Here is a 16,807-nt window from a genome sequence, read left to right as displayed (position 1 = left end):
AGTCATTACAAAAACAAACAAACAAAAAAAATAAACCCATTTTTTGGTGTTGAAATAATTTTTCTATCATCTAAACAATCGAGTTGCCTTCCAGATCACTCATTTGGTAATGCCACTTGTGTAATCTCCTCATGTTCACCACTTCCTCTTTTCTGATCACACCCTCAGTTTTTCTCACCAAAGAGACAAAAAAATATTACATTTACTGGAAAATAGGAATTAAAGAGCATGTGTGAGGGCAGAGAGGGTGGGAGCATGTTACACAATACTGATAATGAAATCCTAATCCTTTCAGAAAGCCACTCCTCAGCTTCCTTGAAGAGGACTGCATCTTGGTTTTCAAGCTCTTAAATCTCGTATCACATTTCTATCAGCGGCAACCAAAAATGGTATCGGTGGTAACTGAGGACGGTGCCCAGACCACTTTCGTCTTTCATCATCAGGTTTGTGGAGAACACTTAGCGATTTTCTCTGTCGTGTGTTCTAATTTCTTAATTATGTTATTTTTACATATTTTTTCTATTTGTTGAAGTAAAAAAGAAAATCTGTATGTAAAACATTCAGGGTTGAAAGTTGCTATATGTATGTATGTATGGCATTTGTACTTTCTAACGCCCTACAACTGTTGGTGAGGTGAACAATATCACTGCCAACAAATCTTTCACCACATCCTGTCTTAAAGTCTCAACTGTATAGGTGCTCACTTGAACATGACTGGTTGTGAGTTATAATATCTATTTTAATATCTAGTGTGTCAAATATTAGGATAGTTTTATGATTCTGTAACATTTATGTCTTCATCTCTCACCTATGCTGGAAGATATTCTGGTTATTTTATTCAGAAACAGTATGGATGACACTGCATGGCTGTGCAACAGTGCGTAACAGAAACAACATTTTCTCAATCTCACATGTTGTTTTAAGTAGAAATGTAAGCCTCCAAAGAATAGGTGCCATTGGTAAAGTCTATTTTTAAACTTTCTTTGTGATTTGAAATATGGTGCCTCGGTTTTGCTCTCTGTTTGGTTTTGTGTAGTTTAACAACTGGATTCTGCTCACGTTGCTATGTTGCAAGCTGCTCTCTACATTTATCCCGTTGCACATAGTTTACAAAGGCATGACAGTAGGATGTTGTTTTAACATAATGATAAAAATGTGGATAATGATGGTAGATTGTGACGTGATGGGATATTTATTTAGCTTGCTCCCCTGTGAAACTGTGCAGTGCAAATCTGAATCTGAAGTTGGTTAAAGCAATATTAGCCTGTAAGCCTCCAATATGCAGCAACAGCAGTAACATCATTAGTAAGTTAGCCTCTTAAGGATAAAACAGCAACCGAATCATAATGCACATCTTCCTAGTTCTATGATTTTAGACAGAAAAGTCTAAAAGAAAAAATGATTTCTCCATGGCATTATTAAATTAGACATTAGAACCAACAGAAAATTTGAATTTTGAGGTCATATCCAAATCAATAAAGTCCACATAAAGTATGAGACTGGAAAAGGCATACCCTAATGAAATAAGAGACATAAAGAGGATCCATGATATCTCAAAAGATATGTCCAAAGGTTTGTACACTAGTTGAATCAATATGTGTAATTACGTAATTTTATACAATTATATATACAGTATATAACAAAACTGACTACACCCATGTGCAATATCACTAAAATGTTAAATGATTCAACATCATATCATCTTACAATAATTGTAGTACTGTCAGGGTGAAGTGTAGGCTATTTGATCTTATTTATAATGAAAAACAAACAGGTTAAATTGAAAATACAAGCCTCAAAGTATAACCTCAATGCAATAAAATGAGTACACCTGTGACCACTGAAACGAAAGTGATTACACCTGTGACTTCCAGTTAAGACTATTTGCCTGAACAAGATTATAAAAGAACCTGTGAACACCACAACTTTCTCAGTTTCGGTAAATTGCAATACAGCTCCACATGGTAAGGAAATGCCTGAATAAGTAAGAAACCAAATTGTGAGACTTCATAAAGATGGGAGAGGGTACAAGATCATCAGTAGGCTATTGAACAGAAGCCAAAACACAGTTGCAGCAGTGGTGAGGAGGTACAGGAGGACCCATACTGTATTACCAATAATAGAAGGTGCAGTGGCCGTCCTCAAAAAATGATGGCACGCACAATTAGCTATTCACGCAACCTTGCACTGAAAAACAGATGGGTAAATGCTTCTGACTTGGCACAAGGATTATCTGTGGAAATTGGTGTTTCAGTGAGTGCTCAGACAGTGCAAAGGACATTGCATGAAGCCAACCTCTACGGATGACGACCAAAAAGAAAACCATTGCTCACAAAATGGCATGAAACTGCAAGATCAAACCTTTCCAAAGAACATGAAAAGTAACCTGATGAATATTGGCAGCACACTCTTTGGTCAATGAAACCAAAATATATTTGTTTGGATCAGATGGGGTCCAGCAAGTTTGGTGTGGACCCGGCCAGGACTACCACAGTGACTGCATAGTGTTTATATGATTATGTATAATACATATATTTGTCAGACTTTTTGCTGTTTTTTTTCTCTTTCATGCATACATACACCAAAACATTTTTTGCCAAAATATCTGCTATTTAGTTTTGTAATACTCTGTGTGCTTTGTGTTTCTCACATCCTGCTTGAGTCGTCATTAGTTCCCTATTTTGCACTGTCCAGTTGTAGGTCTTTTTTATTGACTTGCACAAAGTAAAACTATAGTTTCAAATCCACACTCTTCTGTTCATCTTTATGATTTTACATTTCATAATATTTTCTCCAATGGGGATAAACAGTACATGCAACTAAAAAAAGAGAAAATCATCACAACCACAATCAGTCAGTAAGCACTTACAGTAACTTCAATACATTTGGTTGTACCTGTTAAATCACAAACACAGTTACCAGGGCAACAGGCCTCTGACTAAGGTAGCCGTTTGACCTACCTACTTATCAAATATGCATAGCCACAATCTAAATCTGAATCCTCAAACAGAGGGCTAATCATTCATTCTCTTATTCATTCATTCGCTAATGTGTGACTAGGTAACAAAACTCATGAAATGTATTTCATGGACTGATTATAAAGTGATGTCAATGGATGTTTTCTAGCTTCGGCTACAGCATTTATGACTTTCATTTTCATAGTCTTTTTTTGTCCATTCAGAAAAAAGGAAGCTTACGCAAACTTCTGTTGAGAGGTGGCTGAGCAGAGAGGTGTCACACTTTCTCATTTGAGTCCATTGTGGCGAGTCGTCTTCATGCTGGGAGTCACAGGCTGAATGAGTGAACATGATGGTGAGTCCTCATTATGATCATCATTGTCCCAGAAGATTTTCATAAATTGTATAGAAATTGCATCTAAAATCCTTAAGCTTCAAGCTTACTTTCAAGTGTTTGTCTCTGCAGCTTTTCTGGTAATTTTAGGGCTGGTACTTTTAGGGCTGGTTAGTCAGTTACAGACACATCTGATGTCTACACAGACACTGTAGAACAAACACGTGCATGGCTTGTATAAAAAGGATGTTTTCAACCATCTGTTGGTCTGGGGAAATTTACTTGGTTTTCACAGTTTTTATTTCACTTTTCAAAGGGAAAAAAAGAGAGAGAGATGATAACATACAACCTACTATTCCATTCTGTTAATATTTTCAAATGTGAATTATTGTCTTGAATTTGTGGTGTTCATTGCATCAAATGATGCTCATATGTGTTAGTAGGCTATATGTAAAGACATGCACATCTTTGCACACCTAAAAGAGTGAACTCTAAACGATCAACTTCTTTAGATAACTAGAGAGTAATTCATTATGTTTTTATTAATTTGTTTATGTATGATAGATGACAAACAAATGCACTGTTGGAAAATCTCATAAAGTTAATGAAATAAAACATCAGAGGTAAAATGACCCGTTGTTACTTATCTGCATTTATTGTTAAAGGACCATTCCAGTGTGTTTGCACGTTCTAGCCGCTTAAAGAACGGGTTCACAATTATTCAAGATCCCTTCATAATACACTTACCATGTAAGTGATGGGGGCCCTCTTTCAATGTTCATACGGACACTTGACTACTGTTTTAAGACAGACTTGAAAAATTGTGAATCCTTTAACTATAAACAGAGATGTTGAGCCCATTTAACTTGATGTGTTCCCTCAAATATTTGAGATTGGATCGCTCTAGAAATAATTAAATTTATTTTCACAATAACTATTTTTAATTGGCCTCAATAATATAGTATATGAACAAAAGTTGCTTTTTCGTATTTAACTCAGCCTGCTTTACGTAGATCCCCGCTAGAAAGCACTATGTAGTTCCAGCAGAGCTCAGCTGCACTTGTCGAAATAGTATACTGTTTCAAAATGAAGTTGTATTTACCACAGTTTGAGGTATGAAAAACAATCTCATCTCACACCATGAAACACTATGACTTGAATTAATTTGTAAATTAATTAACATTATTGTTAGCTTGTTGGCCTTTGCTATTATTATTAGCTAAATATAGTTTTTGGCAAAACAAATACAAATTTACTGCACTGAAATTCGGCCTACAAAACAGGGGATGGACAAAAGAGATTTTTTAGAGTAAAGAGCTAAACACTCAAGTGTCATAGCAGCCGCAGCTGTGAACAGTAGCTTATTCATATTGAAACTGTGCCAACCTTAAAAAAAAAGGACTGCATGCGCCCCTGACTATAAATCATGTAACATATAAATAATATTTTTGACAACTGTTTCCTGCAGGCAGCCACTGGTTCCCATTTATTCCATTTGGGACATTTTATGCCTTTATTGACATGTTGACAGTTGATAGATGACAGGAAATGAGGGCAGAGAGATGGTGAATGACGTGCAGCAAAGATGCCTGACTCAAGCATGGCGTTGGTGCCTACACACCTTAGCACCTTCGTCACGGGAAAACACTCGGATTGATTTTAAAAGTCTGCAGTGCACTACCTCACAACAATTATAATTTCATATCATATGGAAATCATTGGAAACAAATGGATGCCTGAAATGGTGAGATTTTTATATGTTTGTATGTGTATGTATGTATGTGTGTGTGTATATATATATATATATGTGTGTATGTATGTATGTATATATGTATACACAGAGTTAATTGGTGCTATATCAGGTTTGTACACAGCAGGCGGTTATTAGTGCTGTTGCGGTGTATTTTGAGATGTGCTGCAGGTGCTAAGCAGCAACCACCACCACAGCTGAGTGACGGAGTCAGTGGGAAAGTGACTTAGCTGATAGATACAACAGGAAGAGTCAGACTGATGATATCTGAGCAGAAGGTTTAACTTTTGGCCTTTTGACAAAGTCACAGCAGAGTTCAGGTTGTTGATCGTTGCTTTCATGTGTGTTGTGGCTGTAATTTCTGCAACTTTTTGCCAGACAGAACATATTCTTTTTTGTTTTTGAGCTAGTCTGTTTAGTTATTGGATATAATTTAGCCTTTAATTGTTTTGTTTTTTTACCAACCGCATTGTTTTTGTATATTGATTTATGTATACATATACACACACTGATGGGCCTTTAACATCTGCTTCAGACAAAAGGTAAAGCCACAAATACCTCATTGCTCCTTCATAATCCTACTTCTTAATTCCCTTTTGTTACAGGGGTGTCATAACATTAAAAATACCTTGCCCACCTCAATGAAGAAGCGCCTCCTCCTCTTCTTCTTCCTCTGTATTTCACTGCTGTGTCTTCTCAATGGATGGCCGAGAGGATTCCAGGCTATAAACCGCTCCACCTTCATTGGCTGGAACAACAGTGCAAATGTGACTATCCTGCTGTGGCACTGGCCCTTTGGCACGTCATTCAGCCTGAAGGGTGACGTGTGCTGGGACCTCTACCACATCCCCCACTGCAGACTGGTGGACCAGCGCTCCTTGTACCCAACAGCTGATGTGGTGGTGTTCCACAACAGAGAGCTGGTACAGGGGCTCCAAAAGCTGCCCTTTGACCTTCCAAGACCACAAGGCCAAAGGTGGGCCTGGATGTCCCTGGAGGCCCCTGTTCACAGTGGAAACTTGCGGCAGTTTGCAAACATCTTCAACCTCACCATGACCTACAGGAGGGATGCTGATATCCCTATTCCCTATGGCGAGCTGCAACCAAAGAAGGCTGAAGGAGGTCCGGTGGATGACATTCCTCTGAATAAGAGCTTTCTGGTCTGTTGGGTGGTCAGCAATTACAGGAGCCACTACAGGAGAAGCAAAGTGTACAATGAGCTCAGTACCATAGTTCCCGTGAAGGTTTATGGGGCTTGGACGAAGAAACCTCTCCCCTCTACAGCCCTCTTATCTACAATCTCTCGCTGTTACTTCTATTTGGCATTTGAGAACTCGATGACCAAAGATTACATCACAGAGAAGCTGTGGAGGAATGCTTACCAAGGCGGGGCGGTGCCTGTCGTCCTGGGGCCACCACCGAGTGGTTACAAAGCTGTGGCACCACCTAATTCTTTCATCCATGTAGATGAGTTTGCATCATTGAGGGACTTAGGGAAGTATCTACAGCAGCTCGCAGAGGACAAGAAACGCTACAGTGAATATTTTAACTGGAAACAAGAGTGGAGCGTAAAGCTGTACACTGACTGGAGGGAGAGATTGTGTAAGATCTGCCCACAGTACAAAAGTTTACCTCAGCAGAGGGTTTACTCAGACCTAGAGGCCTGGGTTAATAGCTAGGTTAATAGTTGCATAGCTGCAGTTAATGGTTTCACTGGTGACATCAATTCAACCACATTTTTGACACATCAGCAGAAATCATCACCACATTTTCTGATTCAGAAATAATTTGCAGCATTTTTGGCACAATTTGTCATACATTTTTTGATCAATTTTCATGTAATTGCTTTGCTAAAAAAAATAAACAGGCAAACAGTCAATATCAGACCATCAGGTGCAAAATGAGGGAAAAACAATTTAAATTTTGCACAAAAAAAGAGGAATCACATTTCTGAGACTTAAGACACCTTGTCCAAGAACAACATGCGTAAACATGTATATACTGCACACAACTGCCATGCTTTAACTATAGTCTGTGCAAAAGTTTTAGGCACTTTAGATGTTTAGATTGTTAACCATAAAGAACTATTTTCACCTACAAGAAGGACAAAGAGTGCTGCAACAGATGATACGGTCCTCATACCTCATCTAAACACCGAGTCAGTCTGGGATTACATGAAGAGAGAGGGGCAACTGAGACGCCTAAATCCAAAGAAGAACTATGGCAAGTTCTCAAAGATGCTTGAACAAGTGACCTGCCAAGTGGCTTGAAAAACAAGCCATGACAAAACAGAATTTACTTTTGGTGGGACACAATTTACTTGATATAACACATGGGAGGAAAAGTGTATTTTCCTTGATGCAGATACATTTATGGTTTAAGGTGTTTTGAGTGAAACATCTCAGTGTAGCCAACTTTTAAATAAGTTAGAATTTAATCAATTTACAGTCTTAAGAAAATGTCACAATGACAGACAGTTCAGACAATAATACTGCTGTATTCAGAGTGATGAGAAACAGTACTGACCAGATTTCAGAACAGTGTGGATAATTTTCTGATTTCTTTTACATGAAAAAGATCATTTGGATGCAAAAATTGGAGCAACACAAATTGAGCCATAGCTCTGTGATTGAATTTGTAATCAACTGGGTCAAGTTCATGTTTTCGGTGATTCTGAGCCATTCCTTGAATTTTGACACCATTGATTACCCAGATCTTTCCTCATCTGCACCACAGAAAACCTACCCTGCAATAACCCCCATCCTCATTCCACAACTGGTCTATACTGTAGCACCAAATCTTAACTTTGCTATCATTTTAAACCTGCTGTGATTAAAGCCTATGGAATAACTTACTATGCATTATCAGAGAACACAAAAAGAAAGGCGTTTCACTTTCAGTTGAGGTTTTCCTCTCGGTTTTAGCCTCAAGTCAAAGCAGGTGTTGGTGCGAAGCTGCAGGTCGCAGTAAGAATCCGTTGCACTACCACAATCACCACAAGAGCCCTCTCACTTGGATTGTTTCTACCCCACGATCCATCGATATGATCGAGTGACTGGGTTTAGAGGCTCTTCTCCAACTTGAGTTGGGGTAGGACAGAGGTGCTTGGGAAGGCAATCTGTGGTTCTGGCTGGGACTACTTGAGCGTGTCTATCCAGTCAGGTGACTAACCAGTCCAGGGTGCAGGGCTTGCTTCAGGAAGTCGGGCCGATGAAGCGAGGGCATGTAGAGTGTAGGAGGAGCTCCGGGGTAGCTGGAAGCAGGGTAGCCCTGACTGGGAATGGGGGAGGGGGCCATGTTCAGAGGCGATGGACTCTGCTCGTAGTACTGGCCATCACATTCCTCATCCAGGGGCAAGGCCAGGCGCTTTCCCTTCTGTCTTCGGTTGCAGAACCAAACACGTACCACCTGCCAGCAACAGTATTTGTCATTCAACAATGCACCCAACTAGATACACATTCTTTAAAAAGGCAAACTAGTCAAGAGTTTGCACTTACATCTCTCTCCAGGCCCAGGTCATCTGAGATGTGTGTGATCTCCTGGGTGTTGGGCTTGGGACACTTGACAAAGTAGGACGCCTATTCTGTTTTAATTGGAATTAGTTACTGTTAGCCTCATTTGATAATGACCATTTTAATCAAATCAATTAAAATTCAGTGATGAATATATGCAATGTTGTGATTTTCAGATAAACTTTATGTGTAATGCAGTATGTCAACTGATAAAGATGATTTCATTTTGTGTGCTATGTGACATTTTGGGGGCAAAATTGGGAGTATAACAAAGGGAAACTGTGTTGGGAAAATTCAAACTTGTGCATGAATTAAAAAAATGTGTATACTATTGGAATGGTCCTCTCTGTATTCTTTATTTATTTGATTTGTTTTAACAGGAAAGAAAACTGTGATCAAAGTTTAGTTGCTTGCAACACTTCTTTAGTATTAATAACTGTCTGTTATAGTTTAGATGGATCATTTTTAACTGTCTTGTCAGTCTTTTTATTGCATTTCTTTTGTTATGAAGTGAATTCCATAATAATAGTGTTCTTTATTCTAAAATTTGATCACTTTATGTGTTCAGGCTTACTTGACGAAACAGACAGTTGCCAGGATCACTGCCACAGCGCCCACCACGACACACACTGAGATGATAACTGCAAGTTGAATCAAAAGAAAGAAGGAACAGAGCATGATAAGGATTAAATAATGAGTTATTCAGAGGGAATCGGATGACTAAACTGCTGAGACATTTATTATGGGTGCTAAATATAATTATATATGTGCTCATTTGCTCTTTATGAACTGTCATAGTCATCCTGGGTAAAATTATGCAATATATTATTATGCAATAATATGCAACATAAAACCAATAAACACAAAAATAATCAACTGTTCCATTGCAATATATAGAGAACAAAAGAGATAACAAGTGAGGTTCACAAAAACATTTCATTGGATCAAATTTGTATCCATCATCTGTTTCCACCCATATCATGTACCAGCACCCTATGTCTGTCACTTTGTGGGTGCAGTGAAGCCATTTAAGACTGCTGCGGGCATCTGATCCCCTACCATTTTACTGTCATATTATGCTGAGGACATCAAATCATACTCACTGATAATAACGCTGTCATTCTTGTGCGCTGGCACAACTATAGGACCATCTCGGCCCTCAAGTCCCGTGGCCCTGGGCTGGGGGGTCGGTGTGTTAAGAAGAACAGAAACTGCAGAGCGGGGGGCTGTAGTGGTGGCATGCGGGGTTTTCGGTTTGTGTTTGGAGGCATCTGTCTTGCCTTTTTTAACATCTATCTGGGAGGCGATGGCAGCTGCAGAGAACGAATCAGACACAAACAGCGACAGAGTCATAATCAACGGCTACCATGAGGGGAAAAACACAAGATTGGATGCAGGTGTTTGTCAATTAGAGCGCACGTTTGGATTGCTTCTGTGGGTGTTTGATCTCCGCCACTTCCTGTTTTTCGATGTATGAGTGAAGATAATCGATCTCTTCATCCAGGTCAGGGTAGAATGTATTTTTGCCTAAAGGACACACAAGATTAAAAGATGGTTAAGTTTACTGTTACGCAAATTAATCTGGCTCTCAAGTTCTTAAGTATAAGCACATAAAACACGGCAGAAACAAATACTGAAGGCTTTGTGCAATTAACAAAGCACCTTAAATCATAGACACAACACAGAAATCAGTCAGTAAGCACTTACAGTAACTTCAATACATTTGGTTGTACCTGTTAAATCACAAACACAGTTACCAGGGCAACAGACCTCTGACTAAGGTAGCCGTTTGACCTACCTACTTATCAAATATGCATAGCCACAATCTAAATCTGAATCCTCAAACAGAGGGCTAATCATTCATTCTCTTATTCATTCATTCGCTAATGTGTGACTAGGTAACAAAACTCATGAAATGTATTTCATGGACTGATTATAAAGTGATGTCAATGGATGTTTTCTAGCTTCGGCTACAGCATTTATGACTTTCATTTTCATAGTCTTTTTTTGTCCATTCAGAAAAAAGGAAGCTTACGCAAACTTCTGTTGAGAGGTGGCTGAGCAGAGAGGTGTCACACTTTCTCATTTGAGTCCATTGTGGCGAGTCGTCTTCATGCTGGGAGTCACAGGCTGAATGAGTGAACATGATGGTGAGTCCTCATTATGATCATCATTGTCCCAGAAGATTTTCATAAATTGTATAGAAATTGCATCTAAAATCCTTAAGCTTCAAGCTTACTTTCAAGTGTTTGTCTCTGCAGCTTTTCTGGTAATTTCTGGTACTTTTAGGGCTGGTTAGTCAGTTACAGACACATCTGATGTCTACACAGACACTGTAGAACAAACCCGTGCATGGCTTGTATAAAAAGGATGTTTTCAACCATCTGTTGGTCTGGGGAAATTTACTTGGTTTTCACAGTTTTTATTTCACTTTTCAAAGGGAAAAAAAGAGAGAGAGATGATAACATACAACCTACTATTCCATTCTGTTAATATTTTCAAATGAGGGCAGAGAGATGGTGAATGACGTGCAGCAAAGATGCCTGACTCAAGCATGGCATTGGTGCCTACACACCTTAGCACCTTCGTCACTGGAAAACACTCGGATTGATTTTAAAAGTCTGCAGTGCACTACCTCACAACAATTATAATTTCATATCATATGGAAATCATTGGAAACAAATGGATGCCTGAAATGGTGAGATTTTTATATGTTTGTATGTGTATGTATGTATGTGTGTGTGTATATATATATGTGTGTGTGTGTGTATGTATGTATATATGTATACACAGAGTTAATTGGTGCTATATCAGGTTTGTACACAGCAGGCAGTTATTAGTGCTGTTGCGGTGTATTTTGAGATGTGCTGCAGGTGCTAAGCAGCAACCAGCTAAGTGACTTAGCCGATAGATACAACAGGAAGAGTCAGACTGATGATATCTGAGCAGAAGGTTTAACTTTTGGCCTTTTGACAAAGTCACAGCAGAGTTCAGGTTGTTGATCGTTGCTTTCATGTGTGTTGTGGCTGTAATTTCTGCAACTTTTTGCCAGACAGAACATATTCTTTTTTGTTTTTGAGCTAGTCTGTTTAGTTATTGGATATAATTTAGCCTTTAATTGTTTTGTTTTTTTACCAACCGCATTGTTTTTGTATATTGATTTATGTATACATATACACACACTGATGGGCCTTTAACATCTGCTTCAGACAAAAGGTAAAGCCACAAATACCTCATTGCTCCTTCATAATCCTACTTCTTAATTCCCTTTTGTTACAGGGGTGTCATAACATTAAAAATACCTTGCCCACCTCAATGAAGAAGCGCCTCCTCCTCTTCTTCTTCCTCTGTATTTCACTGCTGTGTCTTCTCAATGGATGACCGAGAGGATTCCAGGCTATAAACCGCTCCACCTTCATTGGCTGGAACAACAGTGCAAATGTGACTATCCTGCTGTGGCACTGGCCCTTTGGCACGTCATTCAGCCTGAAGGGTGACGTGTGCTGGGACCTCTACCACATCCCCCACTGCAGACTGGTGGACCAGCGCTCCTTGTACCCAACAGCTGATGTGGTGGTGTTCCACAACAGAGAGCTGGTACAGGGGCTCCAAAAGCTGCCCTTTGACCTTCCAAGACCACAAGGCCAAAGGTGGGCCTGGATGTCCCTGGAGGCCCCTGTTCACAGTGGAAACTTGCGGCAGTTTGCAAACATCTTCAACCTCACCATGACCTACAGGAGGGATGCTGATATCCCTATTCCCTATGGCGAGCTGCAACCAAAGAAGGCTGAAGGAGGTCCGGTGGATGACATTCCTCTGAATAAGAGCTTTCTGGTCTGTTGGGTGGTCAGCAATTACAGGAGCCACTACAGGAGAAGCAAAGTGTACAATGAGCTCAGTACCATAGTTCCCGTGAAGGTTTATGGGGCTTGGACGAAGAAACCTCTCCCCTCTACAGCCCTCTTATCTACAATCTCTCGCTGTTACTTCTATTTGGCATTTGAGAACTCGATGACCAAAGATTACATCACAGAGAAGCTGTGGAGGAATGCTTACCAAGGCGGGGCGGTGCCTGTCGTCCTGGGGCCACCACCGAGTGGTTACAAAGCTGTGGCACCACCTAATTCTTTCATCCATGTAGATGAGTTTGCATCATTGAGGGACTTAGGGAAGTATCTACAGCAGCTCGCAGAGGACAAGAAACGCTACAGTGAATATTTTAACTGGAAACAAGAGTGGAGCGTAAAGCTGTACACTGACTGGAGGGAGAGATTGTGTAAGATCTGCCCACAGTACAAAAGTTTACCTCAGCAGAGGGTTTACTCAGACCTAGAGGCCTGGGTTAATAGCTAGGTTAATAGTTGCATAGCTGCAGTTAATGGTTTCACTGGTGACATCAATTCAACCACATTTTTGACACATCAGCAGAAATCATCACCACATTTTCTGATTCAGAAATAATTTGCAGCATTTTTGGCACAATTTGTCATACATTTTTTGATCAATTTTCATGTAATTGCTTTGCTAAAAAAAATAAACAGGCAAACAGTCAATATCAGACCATCAGGTGCAAAATGAGGGAAAAACAATTTAAATTTTGCACAAAAAAAGAGGAATCACATTTCTGAGACTTAAGACACCTTGTCCAAGAACAACATGCGTAAACATGTATATACTGCACACAACTGCCATGCTTTAACTATAGTCTGTGCAAAAGTTTTAGGCACTTTAGATGTTTAGATTGTTAACCATAAAGAACTATTTTCACCTACAAGAAGGACAAAGAGTGCTGCAACAGATGATACGGTCCTCATACCTCATCTAAACACCGAGTCAGTCTGGGATTACATGAAGAGAGAGGGGCAACTGAGACGCCTAAATCCAAAGAAGAACTATGGCAAGTTCTCAAAGATGCTTGAACAAGTGACCTGCCAAGTGGCTTGAAAAACAAGCCATGACAAAACAGAATTTACTTTTGGTGGGACACAATTTACTTGATATAACACATGGGAGGAAAAGTGTATTTTCCTTGATGCAGATACATTTATGGTTTAAGGTGTTTTGAGTGAAACATCTCAGTGTAGCCAACTTTTAAATAAGTTAGAATTTAATCAATTTACAGTCTTAAGAAAATGTCACAATGACAGACAGTTCAGACAATAATACTGCTGTATTCAGAGTGATGAGAAACAGTACTGACCAGATTTCAGAACAGTGTGGATAATTTTCTGATTTCTTTTACATGAAAAAGATCATTTGGATGCAAAAATTGGAGCAACACAAATTGAGCCATAGCTCTGTGATTGAATTTGTAATCAACTGGGTCAAGTTCATGTTTTCGGTGATTCTGAGCCATTCCTTGAATTTTGACACCATTGATTACCCAGATCTTTCCTCATCTGCACCACAGAAAACCTACCCTGCAATAACCCCCATCCTCATTCCACAACTGGTCTATACTGTAGCACCAAATCTTAACTTTGCTATCATTTTAAACCTGCTGTGATTAAAGCCTATGGAATAACTTACTATGCATTATCAGAGAACACAAAAAGAAAGGCGTTTCACTTTCAGTTGAGGTTTTCCTCTCGGTTTTAGCCTCAAGTCAAAGCAGGTGTTGGTGCGAAGCTGCAGGTCGCAGTAAGAATCCGTTGCACTACCACAATCACCACAAGAGCCCTCTCACTTGGATTGTTTCTACCCCACGATCCATCGATATGATCGAGTGACTGGGTTTAGAGGCTCTTCTCCAACTTGAGTTGGGGTAGGACAGAGGTGCTTGGGAAGGCAATCTGTGGTTCTGGCTGGGACTACTTGAGCGTGTCTATCCAGTCAGGTGACTAACCAGTCCAGGGTGCAGGGCTTGCTTCAGGAAGTCGGGCCGATGAAGTGAGGGCATGTAGAGTGTAGGAGGAGCTCCGGGGTAGCTGGAAGCAGGGTAGCCCTGACTGGGAATGGGGGAGGGGGCCATGTTCAGAGGCGATGGACTCTGCTCGTAGTACTGGCCATCACATTCCTCATCCAGGGGCAAGGCCAGGCGCTTTCCCTTCTGTCTTCGGTTGCAGAACCAAACACGTACCACCTGCCAGCAACAGTATTTGTCATTCAACAATGCACCCAACTAGATACACATTCTTTAAAAAGGCAAACTAGTCAAGAGTTTGCACTTACATCTCTCTCCAGGCCCAGGTCATCTGAGATGTGTGTGATCTCCTGGGTGTTGGGCTTGGGACACTTGACAAAGTAGGACGCCTATTCTGTTTTAATTGGAATTAGTTACTGTTAGCCTCATTTGATAATGACCATTTTAATCAAATCAATTAAAATTCAGTGATGAATATATGCAATGTTGTGATTTTCAGATAAACTTTATGTGTAATGCAGTATGTCAACTGATAAAGATGATTTCATTTTGTGTGCTATGTGACATTTTGGGGGCAAAATTGGGAGTATAACAAAGGGAAACTGTGTTGGGAAAATTCAAACTTGTGCATGAATTAAAAAAATGTGTATACTATTGGAATGGTCCTCTCTGTATTCTTTATTTATTTGATTTGTTTTAACAGGAAAGAAAACTGTGATCAAAGTTTAGTTGCTTGCAACACTTCTTTAGTATTAATAACAGTCTGTTATAGTTTAGATGGATCATTTTTAACTGTCTTGTCAGTCTTTTTATTGCATTTCTTTTGTTATGAAGTGAATTCCATAATAATAGTGTTCTTTATTCTAAAATTTGATCACTTTATGTGTTCAGGCTTACTTGACGAAACAGACAGTTGCCAGGATCACTGCCACAGCGCCCACCACGACACACACTGAGATGATAACTGCAAGTTGAATCAAAAGAAAGAAGGAACAGAGCATGATAAGGATTAAATAATGAGTTATTCAGAGGGAATCGGATGACTAAACTGCTGAGACATTTATTATGGGTGCTAAATATAATTATATATGTGCTCATTTGCTCTTTATGAACTGTCATAGTCATCCTGGGTAAAATTATGCAATATATTATTATGCAATAATATGCAACATAAAACCAATAAACACAAAAATAATCAACTGTTCCATTGCAATATATAGAGAACAAAAGAGATAACAAGTGAGGTTCACAAAAACATTTCATTGGATCAAATTTGTATCCATCATCTGTTTCCACCCATATCATGTACCAGCACCCTATGTCTGTCACTTTGTGGGTGCAGTGAAGCCATTTAAGACTGCTGCGGGCATCTGATCCCCTACCATTTTACTGTCATATTATGCTGAGGACATCAAATCATACTCACTGATAATAACGCTGTCATTCTTGTGCGCTGGCACAACTATAGGACCATCTCGGCCCTCAAGTCCCGTGGCCCTGGGCTGGGGGGTCGGTGTGTTAAGAAGAGCAGAAACTGCAGAGCGGGGGGCTGTAGTGGTGGCATGCGGGGTTTTCGGTTTGTGTTTGGAGGCATCTGTCTTGCCTTTTTTAACATCTATCTGGGAAGCGATGGCAGCTGCAGAGAACGAATCAGACACAAACAGCGACAGAGTCATAATCAACGGCTACCATGAGGGGAAAAACACAAGATTGGATGCAGGTATTTGTCAATTAGAGCGCACGTCAGTAGATAATTCAAACCCTCTTTTACAAAAAAAATAGGTTTCTATACTAGAGGGAAAAACACACACAAGTGATATGCTTGTTACTGATATGGTAGTATGTCTGTCTTGAGATTGCTCTCAAGGTTCATACCAGGACGTTTGGATTGCTTCTGTGGGTGTTTGATCTCCGCCACTTCCTGTTTTTCGATGTATGAGTGAAGATAATCGATCTCTTCATCCAGGTCAGGGTAGAATGTATTTTTGCCTAAAGGACACACAAGATTAAAAGATGGTTAAGTTTACTGTTACGCAAATTAATCTGGCTCTCAAGTTCTTAAGTATAAGCACATAAAACACGGCAGAAACAAATACTGAAGGCTTTGTGCAATTAACAAAGCACCTTAGCCGTTTGACCTACCTACTTATCAAATATGCAAAGCCACAATCTACAAGTTTAATGATTTACATCTGAATCCTCAAACAGAGGGCTAATCATTCATTCGCTAATGTGTGACTAGGTAATAAAACTCATGAAATGTATTTCATGGACTGATTATAAAGTGATGTCAATGGATGTTTTCTAGCTTCGGCTACAGCATTTATGACTTTCATTTTCATAGTCTTTCTTTGTCCATTCAGAAAAAAGGAAGCTTACGCAAACTTCTGT

The 16,807-nt window shown here is 39.7% G+C and overlaps 2 protein-coding genes and 3 long non-coding RNA genes across 6 annotated transcripts; 2 read left to right on the top strand and 3 right to left on the bottom strand.

Annotated features, from left to right (window-relative positions):
* The first annotated feature begins 160 nt into the window (after positions 1-160).
* LOC122967902 (alpha-(1,3)-fucosyltransferase 7-like) lies at positions 161-7,310 on the top strand. Of its 2 annotated transcripts, none has more exons than XM_044332698.1 (3): positions 161-443; positions 3,182-3,312; positions 5,647-7,310. In XM_044332698.1, the coding sequence occupies exons 2-3, from the start codon at positions 3,307-3,309 to the stop codon at positions 6,718-6,720; spliced, it is 1,080 nt and encodes a 359-aa protein (XP_044188633.1). In that variant the 5' UTR covers positions 161-443; positions 3,182-3,306; the 3' UTR covers positions 6,721-7,310. The 2 variants fall into 2 exon arrangements, with proteins under 2 accessions (XP_044188633.1, XP_044188634.1); XM_044332699.1 differs by lacking the exon at positions 161-443 and adding an exon at positions 556-1,964.
* Positions 7,311-7,505: 195 nt separating this feature from the next.
* LOC122968688 lies at positions 7,506-8,751 on the bottom strand. Its single transcript, XR_006398868.1, has 2 exons — positions 8,539-8,751; positions 7,506-8,449 (listed from the first exon to the last, which is right to left on the bottom strand). It is a non-coding gene; the product is annotated as an uncharacterized LOC122968688 (long non-coding RNA).
* A 3,204-nt stretch (positions 8,752-11,955) lies between these two features.
* LOC122969004 (alpha-(1,3)-fucosyltransferase 7-like) lies at positions 11,956-13,496 on the top strand (the record flags this gene model as incomplete). Its single annotated transcript, XM_044334566.1, has 1 exon — positions 11,956-13,496. A coding segment is annotated over one exon (951 nt), but the record flags the coding sequence as incomplete, so codon positions are not given.
* A 195-nt stretch (positions 13,497-13,691) lies between these two features.
* Positions 13,692-14,937, bottom strand: LOC122969068. Its single transcript, XR_006398925.1, has 2 exons — positions 14,725-14,937; positions 13,692-14,635 (listed from the first exon to the last, which is right to left on the bottom strand). It is a non-coding gene; the product is annotated as an uncharacterized LOC122969068 (long non-coding RNA).
* A 382-nt stretch (positions 14,938-15,319) lies between these two features.
* On the bottom strand, positions 15,320-16,040 carry LOC122969070. Its single transcript, XR_006398927.1, has 2 exons — positions 15,843-16,040; positions 15,320-15,380 (listed from the first exon to the last, which is right to left on the bottom strand). It is a non-coding gene; the product is annotated as an uncharacterized LOC122969070 (long non-coding RNA).
* Positions 16,041-16,807: the final 767 nt, after the last annotated feature.

The sequence above is a fragment of the Thunnus albacares genome, chromosome 18, assembly GCF_914725855.1.
Source record: "Thunnus albacares chromosome 18, fThuAlb1.1, whole genome shotgun sequence".
Lineage (NCBI taxonomy): Eukaryota > Metazoa > Chordata > Actinopteri > Scombriformes > Scombridae > Thunnus > Thunnus albacares.
Note: the sequence above shows the minus strand (reverse complement) of the source record. Positions and strands in the feature narration are given on the sequence as shown.